This window comes from Monodon monoceros, unplaced genomic scaffold (assembly GCF_005190385.1).
Source record: "Monodon monoceros isolate NGI ecotype Baffin Bay Population unplaced genomic scaffold, NGI_Narwhal_1 Super_Scaffold_12, whole genome shotgun sequence".
In the NCBI taxonomy this organism is placed as follows: domain Eukaryota; kingdom Metazoa; phylum Chordata; class Mammalia; order Artiodactyla; family Monodontidae; genus Monodon; species Monodon monoceros.
The window spans coordinates 72,730,608-72,749,255 of record NW_021703768.1 but is presented as its reverse complement, the minus strand read 5'-3'; the positions used below and the strand labels follow the sequence as shown (position 1 = coordinate 72,749,255).

The following is an 18,648-nucleotide window of genomic DNA, read 5'->3' as shown; positions in this document are numbered from 1 at the left end:
ATTGGCTACTTTCATGTAAATCAGGGGAGGCCATTTTAACAAAAGAGAGAGTATAAGCTTACCAGGAACATAACACAAAAATTATACAATATGAAATAAAAATATTAAGAAGAATGGAAAAAGAAAGTTTTGTTGTTTTCGTTTTCAACAAATGAAAATCCTGATGCACTGGAAGCTTTTACATATCATCAATGTATATATGTGATTCTAGGGATGAGCAGCTGGTGGGATGTATTTGAACATTAATTCCTCCAAATCAGATATATTCTTTTCAGCTCTTTAAAGTCTGCTAAAAATTTGTGATCCACTAGGACATGACCAGTATCATTCAAGCAAATGTTATTTTATTGTGAAAATAATATATTTGTCTAAGAAAAGCCAAGGGTATAAAGGACAGCAGGTAAACTATCAGATCTCAGTATATAATAATTCTGTTCTCAATCAAGCTAAATATTCTTATATGTTGTAGCTTTGAAATAAAACAGAATAAAAATACTTCCATTTAAAATATATATGTCAAAATTCACCAAATTGTATGTTTCAAATATGTGCATTTTATTATATGTCAACTATATCTCAATAAAGCTGTTAAAAAGGGGAGGGGGATCTCTTTCAAAAGACAGAAGTCGAGGGAGTACTTCCTAACTCATTCTATGAGGCCAGAATTACCCTAATACCAAAATCAGACGCATATTATGAGAAAGCAAACTAAAGATCACTATCTCTCATGAATAAAGATACAAAACTCCTCAACAAAATATTCTCAAATCCAATCCAACAATGTATAATAGGAATTATACACCATAGTCAAGGGGGATTTACCCCAGGGATATAAGGCTGGTCCAAAATCAATTAATGTAAACCATCACATTAACAAGCTAAAGAAGAAAAATCACATGATCATATCAATAGATGCAGAAAAAGCATATGACAAAATCAAACAGCCATTCATCATAAAAACTCTTAGTAAGTTAGGAACAGAGGGGAAATTCTTCAACTTGATACAGAAGATCTACAAAAACACCCTATAGTTACATCATACTTAGTGGTGAAAAACTTGATATCATTAATAATAAAAATCTGACACTCTGCCACTAAGATCAGGAACAAGGCAAGAAAGTTCCCTCTCATCACTGCTTTTCAACATTTCACTGGAAGTCCTAGCTAATACAATAAGATAAGAAAAGGATACAAAAGGTATGTAGATTGGGAAGGAAAAAATAAAACTTCCTTTGTTCACAGACGACATGTAGAAAATCTGAATGAACTGGCTAAAAAACTCTTGGAACTAATAAGCAATTATAGCAGGGTTATAGGATACAGGTTAATACACAAAATCAATAGATTTCTTATATATGAACAATTGACAAGTAGAATTTGAAATTAAAAACATAGTACTATTTACATTAGTACCCACCAAAATGAAATACTTAGGTAAAAATCTAACAAAATGATCTATATGAGGAAAACTACAAAACTCTGATTAATGAAATCAGAGAACTAAATAAATGGAGAGATATTCCATATTCATGGATAGGAAGAGCTAATATCTTCAAGGTATCATTTCTTCCCAACTTCATCTATAAATTCAACGCAATCTCAATCAAAATCCTAGTAAATTATTTTGCAGAAATCGACAAACTGACTCTACTGTATGTATGGAGAGGCAAAAGACCCAGAATAGCCAACACAACACTGAAGAAAAATAACAAAGTTAGAGGACTGGCACTACCTGACTTTAAAACATACTATAAAGCTATTGTAATCAAGACAGTGGTATAGGTGAAAGGATAAATACATAGGCCAACGAAACCAAATAGAGAGCCCAGAAAGAGACCCACATAAATACAGAAAAAGGCAACTGGACTTCCACATGCAAAAAAATGAATTTACACAGACTTTACACCCTTCACAAAAATTAACTCAAAATGGATCACAGACTTAAATGTAAAACACAAAACTATAAAACTCCTAAAAGATAACATAGGAGAAAATTTAGATGACCTTGAGCTTGGTGATGACTTCTGAGAGGCAAAACCAAAGGCAGGATCCATGAAAAAAGGAACTGATAAGCTGGACTACATTAAAATTAAAAACTGCTGTATGAAAGACACTGTCAAGGAATAAGAAGACAAGCTACAGACTGGGAGAAAATGTTTTCAAAAGACGTATTTGAAAAAGGACTGTGTGAAATAGAAAATAATATATATTGGTCTCAGCCCCTGGTTTCTGGCACAGAACTCCTAAAACCCTTACAACTTCCTAAGTGACAATAGTGTGTTTTTTTGTTGTTGTTCTAATATGTGTCTAAATACCTTGGAATTTACTGGGTGATAGGAGTGTCTTTTGTTCTAAGGAGGTGACACTTGGTGGGCTGCTGGGCAGCTTCAGGATGGGGTGGGTTATCATAAACATCAAGCCATGATTAGAAGCCTGGAATTTTCAGCCTCATCTCCCATCCCTTGGAAAAGAGGAGAGGGGCTGGAGATTGAGTTAATGATTGATCATGCCCATGTGATGAAGCCTCCATAAAAATCCCCAAAGTATGTGGTTCCAAGAGTTTCTGGCTTGGTGAACATATCCATGTACTAGAAGGTGGCACATCCCAATTCCACAGAGACAGAAGTTCCTGCACTGGCAACCTTCCAGACTTTATCTTATGTATCTTTTCACCTGACTGTTCATCTGTATCCTTTATCATAATCTTTATCATATAGTAAACTGGTAAACATAAGTAAATGTTTCCCTAAGTTCTGTGAGCTGTTCTAGCAAATCAAATCCAAGGTTGGGGGTGGAGGGCATGGGAACCTCTGATTTGTAGCCAACTCAGACAAAAGTTGTGGGTAACCTGAAGACACACTATACTTGTGATTGACATCTGTAGTGGGGAGTAGTCTCCTGGGACGAAGCCTTAATCTGTGGGGTCTGTGCTAACTCCAGTTAGTGTCAGAACGGAATTAAATTGTAGGAGACACAGCTGGTGTTACAGAGAATGGCTTGATGTGCAGGAAAAAACTCCATACATCTGGTGTCAGAATTGCCGTGAATGTGGTAGTGGTGTGACAGGAAAGGACAAACACCCAGCAAGAGTGTTTTTCCTACAGACTATCATCCAAAATATACAAAGAACTCCTAAAACTCAACAATAAAAACACATTAAAAAACCCAATTTCTCCAATGTCTCTCCCACAACCTCATCTTAGCAAGCTAGTACTCGTCCTTCAATCTGGAGTTCAATTGTACTTCCTCAAAGAACCCTTCCCTGGCCTCCCAGTGAAGACAGTGTGTTACGTTTAACGTCTTTACTCCAACTGACTGTGAGCTCTGTGAGGGCGAGGATTACTCCTACTTTGCTCACTGTTTTATCCCTCTTAGCACAGTGTCTGGCAATAGTAGATGCTCAACAACTTTGTATTCGGTGGAATTATGAAAGAACAACACAACAGAAGCTTTCACTGTGATATTTTATGTACACCATAAAGTTCTATTTGACAGTTCCCAAACGTTACCAGTTCCAAATGTTTTAGTTAAAAACTTAAAATATAGCCAGTATAATCATTTTAAAACTTTCAAATATGCAAATGAGAATATCTACATAATTGAAAAGTCTTTCCTAGCACATCAAAATTCCATAATTAAAGGAAAAACAATTAAACAAATAAAAACAAAACAAAAAATCAACACAAAAGGCTCCAACAAAATAATCATAATGTCAAAAATATTTTAAGAAAAAGCATTCAGAACATTGAGTGTAACATTAGATTGACAGTTCCATATTAAATGGAAGTTAAGCAATAACCTTTTCCCACCTGGATTATTATTATTATATTAGTTAATGTACCTTTTTTGCATTTTTTTCTTGGCATCAACTCTCTAGGGAGTCTTCTCCAATCTGTGTGTACAAAAGGAGAAATATAAAAATGGCAGTTTCCTCTAGGAATTACTGGCACTAGCTATAACTATTTAAAGAACATGATAGTTGCTCATGCAAAGGAAATAAAGTTTCTTAATATCTGACTATACATATTTAGCTGGGATCAAATTATAACAATGATATATTTTCTCCTATGAAGAAAAAAAGTTTATTAAAATAGCTTTGAAACAGTGTTATAAAATTTCTACAACATTCTTTTAACAGCTATACAGTATTTATATAATTAATTTCAAATACAGAAATTTTCATAACAAAAAATATAGAAAAATATTTATGGGCATGAAAAGTTATTCATGATATACTGGTAAATTAAAAAAGCTTCTAAAACAATACATACAGAATTCCATTTAAAAAATAAACCTACCATATAAATATTTTTATATATATTTGTGCAGAGAAAGCTCTAGGTTGGGGACAAAATATTACAGTAATTCCTTGCGAGTGTTAGGATTACAGCTGTTTTTCTTAACTGTTATTTATTTAACTACTCTATTTTATAAGTTTTCTGTAGTTGATATGTATTTTTTTTTAATTTATTTATTTAACTTATTTATTTTTGGCTGCATTGGGTCTTCATTACTGCGCGCCGGCTCTCTCTAGTTGTGGTGAGTGGGGGCTACTCTTCGTTGCGGTGTGTAGGTTTCTCATTGTGGCGGCTTCTCTTGTTTCGGAGCATGGGCTCTAGGCTTGTGGGCTCAGTAGTTGTGGCTCGTGGGCTCTAGAGCGCAGGCTCAGTAGTTGTGGCGCACGGGCTTAGTTGCTCCGCGGCATGTGGGCTCCTCCCACACCAGGGCTCAAACCCGTGTCCCCTGCATTGGCAGGCGGATTCTTAACACTGTGCCACCAGGGAAGCCCTGTAGTTGATATGTATTTCTTTTTTTTTTTTTTTTTTTTGTGGTACGCAGTCCTCTCACTGTTGTGGCCTCTCCCGTTGTGGAGCACAGGCTCCGGATGTACAAGTTCAGCAGCCACAGCCCACGTGCCCAGCCGCTCCACGGCATGTGGGATGCTCCCGGACTGGGGCACGAACCCGTGTCCATTGCATCGGCAGGCAGATTCTCAACCACTGCGCCACCAGGGAAGCCCTGATATGTATTTCTTATGTAATAAAATGTTTTTTCAAAAGTTAAAATATGTGATCACAATCCTAATACATGCAAAACTAAATAAACAATTCTAATAATTATAGGAAAAATTTAAAATTAAAAATACAAATAGCTATGGAAAAGTAAATTCCCTCCAATTAATAATTTTGCCTGCATTAATTAAACAATTCCTTTAATTTGTCACTTCCTTTTCATTTTTAAGCTTAATCAGAAAAATGATGCAACATGAAAATAGATAAAAATGCTGCCTGCTAGGGCTTCCCTGGTGGCGCAGTGGTTGAGAGTCCGCCTGCTGATGCAGGGGACATGGATTCGTGCCCCGGTCCGGGAAGATCCCACATGCAGCGGAGCAACTGGGCCCGTGAGCCATGGCTGCTGAGCCTGCGCGTCTGGAGCCTGTGCTCCACAACGGGAGAGGCCACAGCAGTGAGAGGCCCACGTACTGCAAAAAAAAAAAAAAAAAAAAAAGCTGCCTGCTAATAAAAGAAAAACTCAGTGTCTTTTGCAGAAAACATTTATATCTCAAGCTATTTTAGCTGAACTAATAAATTTTGCTTTAAATATGTTTCTTTTTATAAACAATACACAGGTGATCATGAGAAAGTATTTAAAGAGAATCATTTAGAGATGAATGTTTATGAAGTAGAAGAAATGAGAGACCTAAGACAGTGTTTTCAGAGAGACACAACCTTATCAATAATCAGCACTGAAAAGAAAGAGCACTGTAAGTCAGGAAAACAATAATGCTGTAAATGCAACTTATGCATTTACATACAGGCAGTTTCTATAACACACCAAGGACAGAGATGTCAAAGGAAAGTGAGTTAAAATGAGGAGACCTGGGTTTTAGAAGTATGGTCCATGTCGTCCTGACAGGTCTCTTCATTTCTATGGCAACTGTTAATTTTCTATAAAATGAATGAACTGGATGAGTTCTCTGCAGCCCCCTTTCACCTTGTCTCTATCCAAAGCAATTTTGTGAATGTTGAAAAAAAAAAAACTCTTAGGTATGGTTCTGTTAAAAAGGCATCTTAACAATCAAAAAGAGTCTATGCCTGCTGGAAAGAAAGGAAGTTACACAAACTTGGCTTAAAATATTCATAAAAATAGACTTGCTTTTTCCTCAGAAGCTATAAAATCACGCAGGTGCACAGCAGTGAGGACTACTGGTATTAGAGACTAAAACTGTGACTGTGGCAAAAGGAAATGGAAAACCCAATGGTTCTGGTGAGCCCCAGTTTATAAAAAAAAGACAAAGTATCCTAAGAATTTCCAAAAAAACACTTCATCCCTTCTGTGTTACAATATAAAAATCTTTTCATCTTAGTTTTCAAAAGATATATGTTGCTAATTAATTATAGGAAAAGAGCCAGACTCTATTTTCCTATGGTGAAAATACAAAATTTGTCCTAAAAAATATGGGGTAGGGAGATAGCCTTTAAAGATTATTTTAACATTTTCAGTTTTACAATTACCTGGTATCCACTCTTCTTTGTACACCTTCATATATCTTTTACTATATCTTTCAATATCTAGAAAAAAGATAGAAAAAACAAATTTTAAAATAATTGAAAACACCAGGTAACATCTTTTATTTCACATACAGGGAGTTTCTTACATTTCTCCACAATGTGTCCCTGGACACATACTGAACAGTTCAATGAGTATTACATGTTTAGGGAAGTGGCAAGAAGCACCTGGGTATGAATGACTGGGGGTGAGCAGAGACCTAAACCCTAATTATGGTTCTTAGAATCAGACAATCTGACTCATCTCTAAGAAAATTCACAAAAGCCCAAATGCAAGTCAGGAAGCCACTTACACATAAGGGCAGGGGGTCTACTTGGCATCTTCTATTTTCTTCTTGTGACACTGGCCTCCAGCTCCCAATCTCTAAACCTTGTATAACTGGAAGGTATTAAGTATCTAAGTGAGGATGGAGGGCCGTTTGCTTACCTCCAGTAAGGTAAGCAAATGCTTAATACACACATTTACTTAGGCTTCTCAGTGAGCTACTTTTCACAATCCATTGGGGAAGAGAATGCGGAAAAGGGTAGGAGTAGGCAAGGCTGGACTTGATGGGGCATGACTGAGCAAGCTGCAAGCCTTCCATGTCACTGCTGAGAACTCTGCAGGGACCTTACGAGCTCACCAAAAACGGGACTGTGGCTGTGGCTCTTGTTCTGCTTTGCCCACTTTGCCACAAGAAGTTCCCTTGATGAGGGCTCAAACCCTTTCCCAACAGCACAAATTAGCAAGTGACACCATTATAAAATAGCTTGAAACCATGGTTCATCATAAAAACTGGTTTAGGAGGATAGTCATGAAAAGCAGACGGTAATATAAAAGATGAAAATATAAAAATCAAGACCCAAGTAGACACTGATTTTTCTTCCATGTTAAAAAAAATGCTTCCACAGACTCACAGATACAGGGAACAAACTAGTGGTTATGAGTGGGGAGAGGGAGGTGGGTAGGGGCAATACAGCGGTAGGGGATTAAGAGGTACAAACTATTAGGTATAAAATAAGCTACAGGGATATATTGTACAACACAGGGAATATAGTAAATATTTTATAATAACTATAAATGAAGTGTAACCTTTAAAAATTGTGAATCACTATATTGTACACCTGTAACATATAATATTGTACACCAAATCATACTAAGACCATGGTGTTAGACAAAGATAACTAAAATAAAGAGTAGATCAGAAACTAAGAGACAAGGTTTTTCTAGATATTTAACTGTTTGACTTCAATCTTGCTCTCAAGTGTTTCATCTGTAAAGGGAAGGCAAATGAGAGATTCCCAGCATCTGCATTTTAAATTTTTCTCCAAAACAGATTTTATATTTTGAAAAAATTTAACCCTCAATTTACCAAGAAAAAATTATTACCATTTATTAATAATAATGGTTACTACCAATGAACCATTTTTATATTTTTAAGTTACTTTCAAATAATTTACAGAAGAATAAGAGATGTTGAAAACCAACTACTGGAATTCAATTTAAAAAAGCAAAGGATACAAATAGACATTTCTCCAAAGAAGATATACATGGACAAAAAGCACATGCCAAGATGTTCAACATCATTAGTCATTAGGGAAATTCAAACCAAAACTACAATAAGCTACCACTTTATACCCAGTTAGATGGCTAGAACTAAAAAGACAGTAATAAGTGTTAACAAGGATGTAGAGAAATTGGAACCCTTATACATTTTTGGTAATGTAAAATGGTGCAACCACTTCAGAAAACATTTTGGCAATTCCTCAAAATGTAAAATAAAGAGTTACCATATGACCCTAGATATGTACACAATAAAAGTGACATATGTCCACCCAACAACATGTATATGAATGTTCATAGCAGCATTATTCATGGTAGCCCCAATGTGGAACTGACCCAAATGTCCATCAACTGATGAATGAACAAAATGTGGTATAAACATATAATGGAATATAATTCAACCATAAAAAGGAATGAAACACTGATACATGGTTTACTATGTATGAACTCTGAAAACATTATGTTAAGTGAAAGTAATCAGTCACAAAAGAACACATATTATGATTCCATTTATATGAAATGTCTAGAACAGACAAATCACTAAAGACAAAGCAGATTACTGGTTGCCATGGGCTAAGGGGGGGAGGGGACAATGGGGAGTGATACTAATGGGTATGGGGGTATCTCTTCAGGATGATGAACAAGTTCTAAAAATTAGATAGCACTGTTGGTAGCACAATTCTGTGAGTACACTCAAAGGCACTGAAATATTTTAAAAAGTATATTTTAGATATGTGAATTTTATCTCAATAAAGCTGTTATTTAAAAAGAAAGAAAATTAATTACTGGGAACTTTAATAACAAAGTATAGCAAACTCATTATACTCCACTATTTTCCTGGTTTTGAAGGTATATTCACCCAAAATGGGCTACATCCTTTGAATGCAGCTAACTGTGCATCAACTGTGCATCATGAATTTGTCATGTACAAGCCTTAAATATAAGCATTTCATATACCCTGATTCCAGATTTCAAATACATCTTTAATAAATTCTAACTGATTATTTCTGTTTTTTCTCACACCTGCACCACCCAAGTGATTCTAGATTACAAATACATTTCTATTAATAGGTTTTAGCTTATCATTACTTCCAATTCTTCTTGTATTTGCATCATCAAAATGTAACACTTTAAAAAACTGTTATGGCTCACACTTTTGTTGAAGAGAGGATGGCAGAGCCATATTCTTTGATCTATAATTGTAAAACATTTTCATTATTAAATTTATAATTACCAATTAATGTGATCAATCCAATAAATTGTTTCATTTCTACATAATCTATTTCCTTTCAATCATCTTTGTCTTTGCCTTTGCCTTCAGCAGTTGTCTTGTTACAAACTATATGAAATAAAATTTGGTATATAAATACCATCAAAAAAGAAAAAAATATGGTCACGTCATTTTAGCAAACAGAATTTTCAAGGTTCCTATCACAAAATATTATGCGAAAGATTAACTGTATGAAAATACCATATGTCCTTTTCATTCTTAGAGATATACTGTTTACTCATTGATTCATGAGTTCATAGTAGAGAACAGTTAATGAAAAGTGATGAAATAATATCTATGATGATGAAACAGTAAAATATTTCAAGAGGCAAGAAAAATAAGATCACTAAGGTTCCAAAATGTATTTTAGATTTATGAAAGGGTCCAATTGGCCAGTATGGTAATGCTAAGATAATATGAATTTTTTTTCTTTTCTAAAGCAAATTCTCTTTGTTCTTTGGAAGATGTCTATGAAAAAATAAGTAATGAATATCAATCATTACATAAAATAGTAAGAACTGCTCAAAAAGAAACTAAAACATTAAAATGGACCCTGACAGTATATTGAGAGTTAATAAACCAAACAAACTCCATTTGTTCAATAACAGACCTTGTGGTCATAATGCAGGTAAATGTATGATTTCCATTAAGCTTCTGAAAATGGCTTACAGAACCATCACCACTGTCACCCCTGTTTCTAGCTCAGAGGACCCCAGTGGTTCAGGAACCTGAGCTGGGAACCACTGGACCAGATGCTCTCTATGCACCTTTGCAGCTAAAACTCATTAAAATAATAAAATTCATTGATTCATTTCTCTTTATTAAAAAAATAATAAATTTCATTGCAGAGAAACTACCAATCATTTCTATAATTCTACCTCAGAACACTATAAACAAACCTTGAATCTATCACAACATGAAATATGTTTATTCTGTGCCCTCCATTCTTTGTGAACAAATCTCAGTGCCCTGAGCCACCAGCCATTTGATGATCAGGAAGAGATCTCCTACCTTATTTGTCAAAGTCTGTACAGCTTTAGTTCTTTACATTAGTCCATAAATCTCTCTTTCCTAAAGCACATAGGTAGTGAGCGATGAGAGAAGGCTGGTGAACATACAGAGATGGAACACTATCTAGAATATGGCTCCCTATGACAGTTGTGTACTTCTATTCAGTCTGGCCAATTCTTTTCCATTCAAGGTGTGTATACGCACACTATATGTGTGTGTGTATATATATATATAATGTATATATACAGTGTATATAAACCTGTACTCACACATATATATATTATGTATTTTTAAAAGGCTTTACTTTCTTTTTATTTATTAGTTTATTTCCTTATTTATTTTAACATCTTTATTGAAGTATAATTGCTTTACAATGGTGTGTTAGTTTCTGCTTTATAACAAAGTGAATCGGCTATACATATACATATATCCCCAGATCTCCCTCTTGCATCTCCCTCCTACCCTCCCATCACATCCCTCTAGGTGGTCACAAAGCAACGAGCTGATCTCCCTGTGCTATGGGGCTGCTTCCCACTAGCTTTCTATTTTACATTTGGTAGTATATATAAGTCCATGCCACTCTCTCACTTCGTCCCAGCTTACCCTTCCCCCTCCTCGTGTCCTCAATACTCAAGTCCATTCTCTATGTCTGCATCTTTATTCCTGTACCGCCCCTATGTTCTTCAGAACTTTTTTTTTTTTAGATTCTATATATATGTGTTAGCATAAGGTATTTGTTTTTCTCTTTCTGACTTACTTCACTCTGTATGACAGACTATAGGTCCATCCACCTCACTACAAATAACTCAATTTCATCTCTTTTTATGGCTGGGTAATATTCCATTGTATATATGTGCCACATCTTCTTTATCCATTCATCTGTCGATGGACACTTAGGTTGCTTCCATGTCCTGGCTATTGCAAATAGAGCTGCGATGAACATTGTGGTACATGATTCTTTTTGAATTATAGTTTTCTCAGGGTATATGCCCAGTAGTGGGATTGCTGGGTCATATGGTAGTTCTATTTGTAGTTTTTTTAAGGAACCTCCATACTGTTCTCAATAGTGGCTGTAGCAATTTACATTCCCACCAACAGTGCAAGAGGGTTCCCTTTTCTCCACACCCTCTCCAGCATTTATTGCTTGTAGATTTTTTGATGATGGCCATTCTGACTGTTGAGAGGTGATACCTCATTGTAGTTTTGATTTGCATTTCTCTAATGATTAGTGATGTTGAGCATTCTTTCATATGTTTGTTTTCAATATGTATATCTTCTTTGGAGAAATGTCTATTTAGGTCTTCTACCCATTTTTGGATTGGGTTGTTTGTTTCTTTGATATTGAACTGCATGAGCTGCTTGTAAATTCTGGAGATTAATCCTTTGTCAGTTGCTTCATTTGCAAATATTTTCTCCCATTCTGAGGGCTGTCTTTTCGTCTTGTTTATGTTTTCCTTTGCTGTGAAAAAGCTTTTAAGTTTCATTACGTCCCATTTGTTTATTTTTGTTTTTATTTCCATTTCTCTAGGAGGTGGGTCAGAAAGGATCTTACTGTGATTTATGTCATACAGTGTTCTGCCTATGTTTTCGTCTAAGAGTTTTATAGTGTCTGGCCTTACATTTAGGTCGTTAATCCATTTTGAGTTTATTTTTGTGTATGGTATCAGGGAGTGTTGTAATTTCATTCTTTTACATGTAGCTGTCCAGTTTTCCCAGCACCACTTATTGAAGAGGCTGTCTTTTCTCCATTGTATATTCTTGCCTCCTTTATCAAAAATAAGGTGACTATAGTTGTGTGGGTTAATCTCTGGGCTTTCTATCCTGTTCCACTGATCTATATTTCTGTTTTTGTGCCCGTACCATACTGTCTTGATTTCTGTAGCTCTGTAGTATAGTGTGAAGTCCGGGAGCCTGATTCCTCCAGCTCCATTTTTCTTTCTCAAGATCGTTTTGGCTATTCCGGGGTCTCCTGTGTTTCCATACAAATTGTAAAATTTTTTGTTCTAGTTCTGTGAAAAATGCCATTGGAAGTTTGATAGGGATTGCATTGAATCTGTAGATTGCTTTGGGTAGTATAGTCATTTTCACAATGTTGATTCTTCAATCGAAGAACATGGTATATCTCTTGATCTGTTTGTATCATCTTTAATTTCTTTCATCAGTGTCTTATAGTTTTCTGCATACAGGTCTTTTGTCTCCTTAGGTAGGTTTATTGCTAGGTATTTTATTCTTTTTGTTACAGTGGTAAATGGGAGTGTTTCCTTAATTCCTCTTTCAGATTTTTCATCATTAGTATATACAAATGCAAGCAATTTCTGTGCATTAAATTGTATCCTGCTACTTTACCAAATTCATTGATTAGCTGTAGTTTTCTGGTAGCATCTTTAGGATTCTCCATGTATATTATCATGTCATCTGCAAACAGTGACAGTTTTGTTTTTGTTTCTTTTTTTAACAGTGACAGTTTTACTTCTTCTTTTCCAATTTGGATTCCTTTTATTTCTTTTCCTTCTCTGATTGCTGTGGCTAAAACTTCCAAAACTATGTTGAATAACAGTGGTGAGAGTGGACAAACCTTGTCTTGTTCCTGATCTTAGAGGAAATGGTTTCAGTTTTTCACCATTGAGAATGATGTTGGCTGTGGGTTTGTCATATATGGCCTTTATTATGTTGAGGTAAGTTCCCTCTATGCCTACTTTCTGGAGGGTTTTTATCATAAATGGGTGTTGAATTTTGTCAAAAGCTTTTTCTGCATCTATTGAGATGATCATATGGTTTTCTCCTTCAATTGGTTGGTATGGTGTATGATTTGCATATATTGAAGAATCCTTGCATTCCTGGGATAAACCCCACTTGATCATGGTGTATGATCCTTTTAATGTGCTGTTGGATTCTGTTTGCTAGTGTTTTGTTGAGGATTTTTGCATCTATGTTCATCAGTGATACTGGTCTATAGTTTTCTTCCTCTGTGACATCTTTGTCTGGTTTTAGTATCAGGGTGATGGTGGCCTCATAGAATGAGTTTGTTCCTCCCTCTGCTATATTTTGGAAGAGTTTGAGAAGGATAGGTGTTAGCTCTTCTCTCAATGTTTGATACAATTCGCCTGTGAAGCCATCTGGTCCTGGGCTTTTGTTTGTTGGAAGATTTTAACCACAGTCTCAATTTCAGTGCTTGTGATTGTGTTTACATTTTCTATTTCGTCCTGCTTCAGTCTCAGAAGGTTGTGCTTTTCTAAGAATTTGTCCATTTCTTCCAGGTTGGCCATTTTATTGGCATATAGTTGCTTGTAGTAATCTCATGATTCTTTGTATTTCTGCAGTGTCAGTTGTTACTCCTCCTTTTCATTTCTAATTCTATTGATTTGAGTCTTCTCCTTTTTTTTCTTGATGAGTCTGGCCAGTGGTTTATCAATTTTGTTTATCTTTTCAAAGAACCAGCTTTTAATTTTATTGATCTTTGCTATTGTTTTCATCATTTCTTTTTCATTTATTTCTGATCTGATCTTTATGACTTCTTTCCTTCTGCTAACTTTGGGGTTTTTTGTTCTTTCTTTAACGGCTTTAGGAAAAAGGTTAGGTTGTTTATTTGGGATTTTTCTTGTTTCTTGAGGTGGGATTGTATTGGTGTAAACTTCCCTCTTAGAACTGCTTTTGCTGCATCCCATAGGTTTTGGGTCATCGTGTTTTCATTGTCATTTGTTTCTAGGTAGTTTTTGATTTCCTCTTTGATTTCTTCAGTGATCTCTTGGTTATTAAGTAGTGTATTGTTTAGCCTCCGTATGTTTGTAGTTTTTACAGATTTTTTTCCTGTAGCTGATATCTAGTCTCACAGTGTTGTCGTCAGAAAAGATACTTGACACAATTTCAATTTTCTTAAACTTACCAAGGCTTGATTTGTGACCCAAGATATGATCTATCCTGGAGAATGTTCCATGAGCACTTAAGAAGAAAGTGTATTCTGTTGTTTTTGGATGGAATGTTCTATAAATATCAATTAAGTCCATCTTGTTTAATGTGTCATTTAAAGCTGTGTTTCCTTATTTATTTTCATCTTGGATGATCTGTCCATTGGTGAAAGTGGGGTGTTAAAGTCCTCTACTATGATTGTGTTACTGTCGATTTCACCTTTTATGGCTGTTAGCATTTGCCTTTGTATTGAGGTGCTCCTATGCTGGGTGCGTAAATAGTTACGATTATTATATCTTCTTGGGTTGATCTCTGGATCATTATGTAGTGTCCTTCTTTGTCTCTTGTAATAGTCTTTATTTTGAAGTCTATTTTGTCTGATATGAGAATTGCTACTCCAGCTTTCTTTTGGTTTCCATTTGCATGGAATATCTTTCCATCCCCTCACTTTCAGTCTGTATGTGTCCCTAAGTGTGAAGTGGGTCTCTTGTAGACAGCATATATATGGGTCTTGTTTTTGTATCCATTCAGTCATCTATGTCTTTTGGTTGGAGCATTTAATCCATTTACATTTAGGGTAGTTATTGATATGTATGTTCCTATTACCATTTTCTAAATTGTTTTGGGTTTGTTATTATAGGTCTTCTTCTCCTTTGTTTCCTGCCTAGAGAAGTTCTTTTAGCGTTTGTTGTACAGCTGGTTTGGTGGTGCTGAATTCTTTTAGCTTTTGCTTGTCTGTAAAGCTTTTAATTTCTCCGTTGAATCTGAATAAGATCCTTGCTGGGTAGAGTAATCTTGGGTGTAAGTTTTTCCCTTTCATCACTTTAAATATGTCCTGCCACTCCCTTCTGGCTTTCAGAGTTTCTGCTGAAGGATGAGCTGTTAACCTTATGGGGATTCCCTTGTATATTATCTGTTCCTTTTCCCTTGCTGCTTTTAACATTTTTTCTTTGTATTTAATTTTTGATAGTTTGATTAATATGTGTCTTGGCATGTTTCTCCTTGGATTTATCTTGTATGTGACTCTCTGTGCTTCCTGGACTTAATGGACTATTTCCTTTCCTATATTCGGGAAGTTTTCAACTGTAATCTCTTCAAATATTTTCTTAGTCCCTTTCTTTTTCTCTTCTTCTTCTGGGATCCTTATAATTTGAATGTTAGTGCGTTTAATGTTGTCCCAGAGGTCTCTGAGACTGTCCTCAATTCTTTTCATTCTTTTTTCTTTATTCTGCTCTGTGGTAGTTATTTCCACTATTCTATCTTCCAGGTCTCTTATCTGTTCTTCTGCCTCAGTTATTGTGCTATTGATTCCTTCTAGAGAATTTTTAATTTTATTTATTGTGTTGTTCATCATTGTTTGTTTGCTCTTTAGTTCTTCTAGGTCCTTGTTAAATGTTTCTTGTATTTTCTCCATTCTTTTTCCAAGATTTTGGATCATCTTTACTATCATTATTCTGAATTCTTTTTCAGGTAGACTGCCTATTTCCTCATTTGTTTGGTCTGGTGGGTTTTTATCTTGCTCCTTCATCTGCTGTGTGTTTCTCTGTCTTCTCATTTTGTTTAACTTACTGTGTTTAGGATCTCCTTTTCACAGGCTGCAGGTTCGTAGTTCCTGTTGTTTTTGGTGTCTGCCCCCAGTGGCGAAGGTTGGTTCAGTGGGTTGTGTAGGCTTCCCGGTGAGGCGACTGGTGCCTGTGTTCTGGTGGATAAGGCTGGATCTTGTCTTTCTGGTGGGCAGGCCCGCGTCTGGTGGTCTGTTTTGGGGTGTCTGTGACCTTATTATGATTTTAGGCAGCCTCTCTGCTAATGGATGGGGTTGTGCTCCTGTCTTGCTAGTTGTTTGGCATAGGGTGTCCAGCACCATAGCTTGCTGTTCGTTGAGTAGAGCGGGGTCTTAGTGTTGAGATGGAGATCTCTGGGAGAGCTTTCAGTGGTTGATATTACCTGGAGCCGGGAGGTCTCTGGTGGACCAGTGTCCTGAACTTGGCTCTCCCACCTCAGAGGCACAGGCCTGACACCCAGCCAGAGCACCAAGACAGTGTCAGCCACAGGGCTCTGATATTAGTAGTGCCAGAAGGCTCTTAACAGCGGTCTCAGCCACAGAATCTCAGCTTAGTGACATGCTCTATGCCTTTGTAGGAGCCGCGACACCACCCCCACCACCACCGGCTGCATGCTCTTCCGGCTCTGCACCAACCCTCCTTCCTCCATGTGCCTCTAGGCGGTGCCCTGGGCCTTGTGTGCCTTTTACACGTGGTAAATGGAGGCTCAGAGTGCAGGTCAGCCGAGGTCATGCCCCAACCCAAAAAGCCTTTACTTTCAACCATAGTTTTTTTTTAATAACACATTATATCAGGAAAGAGAGGTAAACATGAGTATATTCAAAGAGAATATACTTGTATCAATTTAGAAAATTCTATGCAAGAGGTTTCTTCTGGAACAGTAACAAAAGATTCCTTATATATTTAAATACTTTATTATGCAGTTATCAAAGGTAAAGATCCGGGATTCCCAGGTGGCGCAGTGGTTGAGAGTCTGCCTGCTGATGCAGGGGACACGGGTTCGTGTCCTTGTCCGGGAAGCTTCCACATGCTGCGGAGTGCCTGGGCCTGTGAGCCATGGCCGCTGAGCCCGTGTGTCCGGAGCCTGTGCTCCACAACGGGAGAGGCCACAACAGTGAGAGGCCCACGTACCACAAAAAAAAAAAAAAAAAAAAAGGTAAAGACCATCTTGATCTAGGTATAAGCCAGCTGCTCTCCGAAACCATGAACAAAATTATGTTCCTGGTTTAAAAGACTCAAATAAATGTTTCCATGGTATGACATACTTTTAAATTGGACATGTACTTTAATAACAACCACATTTAAGTAAGTACATCCCATAATCTAGAGAAGAGACTAATTTTAAAAAGCCTAAAGTATATCCTACACTATTCACTAAGATTGAATATTTATTAGTTCATTTAATCTTACTTATTTAAATCTTTAAAATGAGATTTAATTTCATTTTTAAACTCAAATAGAGAAAAGCATGCAACATAATCATGAAAGTAAAAAAATTCAGTATTTTTGAGGTAAAAATATCAAACCATTTATTACATAACTTCAAGAAGCTATGTTTTGAAAAATTAAATAAACTTGTCTAAAATGCTTCTTACAATTATAAGCACGTGTAATATTACTATATAAGCCTTCCTTTTTGATTCTTATCCAATCTAAATCTTTTAGAATGAGGGAAAAGGGTATGCATTTTTAATACTAATGGAATGAAATGATACTATATGAATTTCTCATGTTTTAATGATGTTGTTTTGAGAACTCAAGGATGATATCGATCTCTCTAATTTCAACATTCAGGGGCAGAAACTGAAAATCAATATAGTTCTACTGTGCTAAATAACTACTCAGGAATGTGTTCTCTTCCTCTAAAACCACTTTGCACTTCCAGTCTGAGACTGTCAAGCCTTCTCCAACTGTAATTTCTCCTCTCTGTCCTTGGCATAACCAGTGAATACATAGTTTATATTTTATATCTGATAAATGGTAAGCCAAAATACAGTCAAGCCTTTCAAAAATTTTAACCAAAATATTAAATAATCAGAGACCTGATCAAAGATTTACGTATAAGGATAGTACTCATAGTATTATAGATATGAGGAAAAAAAAACTAGAAACAATCTTAAATCTTACAGCAGGGAACTAGTTACAATTAATAATGTTATATCCACACAATGGAATACCACATAGTCATCAAATATCATATTTTCTAAGAATGCTAAGAATATGTGGATAAAATAGATAACTAATAAGAACCTACTGTATAGCAAAGGGAACTTTACTCAATACTCTGTAATGACCTATATGGGAATAGAAGCTAAAAAAGAGTGGATATATGTATATGTATAACTGATTCACTTTGCTGTACACCTGAAACTAATACAACATTGTAAATCAACTATACTCCAATAAAAATTAACTAAAAAAGAATATGTGACAATGCTAGTAATATGCTATTGAGTGAAAAAGGAAGATACAAAGTAATATGACTCCAATTTTATAAAAGGAATATACACACAGAAGAAAAATCTGGAATATATAATAAAATATTAATAGTAGTTCTCTAGACATAAGGAATACAGGTGATTCTTACTTTCTTAATACTTCTGTTTTTCATAAATTTCACTGAACATATAAAACTTCTATTTTGAAAGATAATTTAAAAAATAAAATATCAAAAAGTTTAAAATATATTTTCTGCTAAATCAACATAAATATGCTTTTTCAAGGTAGTTGATTGAAATTTCTGACTGAATCAAATCAATCAGCATTAAAGGTCATATATCTTATGCT

At 35.6% G+C, this 18,648-nt stretch overlaps 1 protein-coding gene across 6 annotated transcripts in view; it reads right to left on the bottom strand.

Annotated features, from left to right (window-relative positions):
• The window catches only part of POLR3G (RNA polymerase III subunit G), a 70,703-nt gene that overhangs the window by 41,823 nt on the left and 10,232 nt on the right, over positions 1 to 18,648 (bottom strand). For all 6 annotated transcript variants that reach the window (XR_003792788.1, XR_003792787.1, XM_029218223.1 and 3 more), the window contains exons 4-5: positions 6,516 to 6,572; positions 3,842 to 3,892 (exon numbers count right to left, since the gene is read on the bottom strand). Coding sequence is in view for 4 of the 6 variants with exons in the window: in XM_029218223.1 (XP_029074056.1) it covers positions 3,842 to 3,892; positions 6,516 to 6,572 (108 nt within the window). In the remaining 2 variants the exon portion in view is untranslated. The remainder of the gene's footprint in view (positions 1 to 3,841; positions 3,893 to 6,515; positions 6,573 to 18,648) is intronic.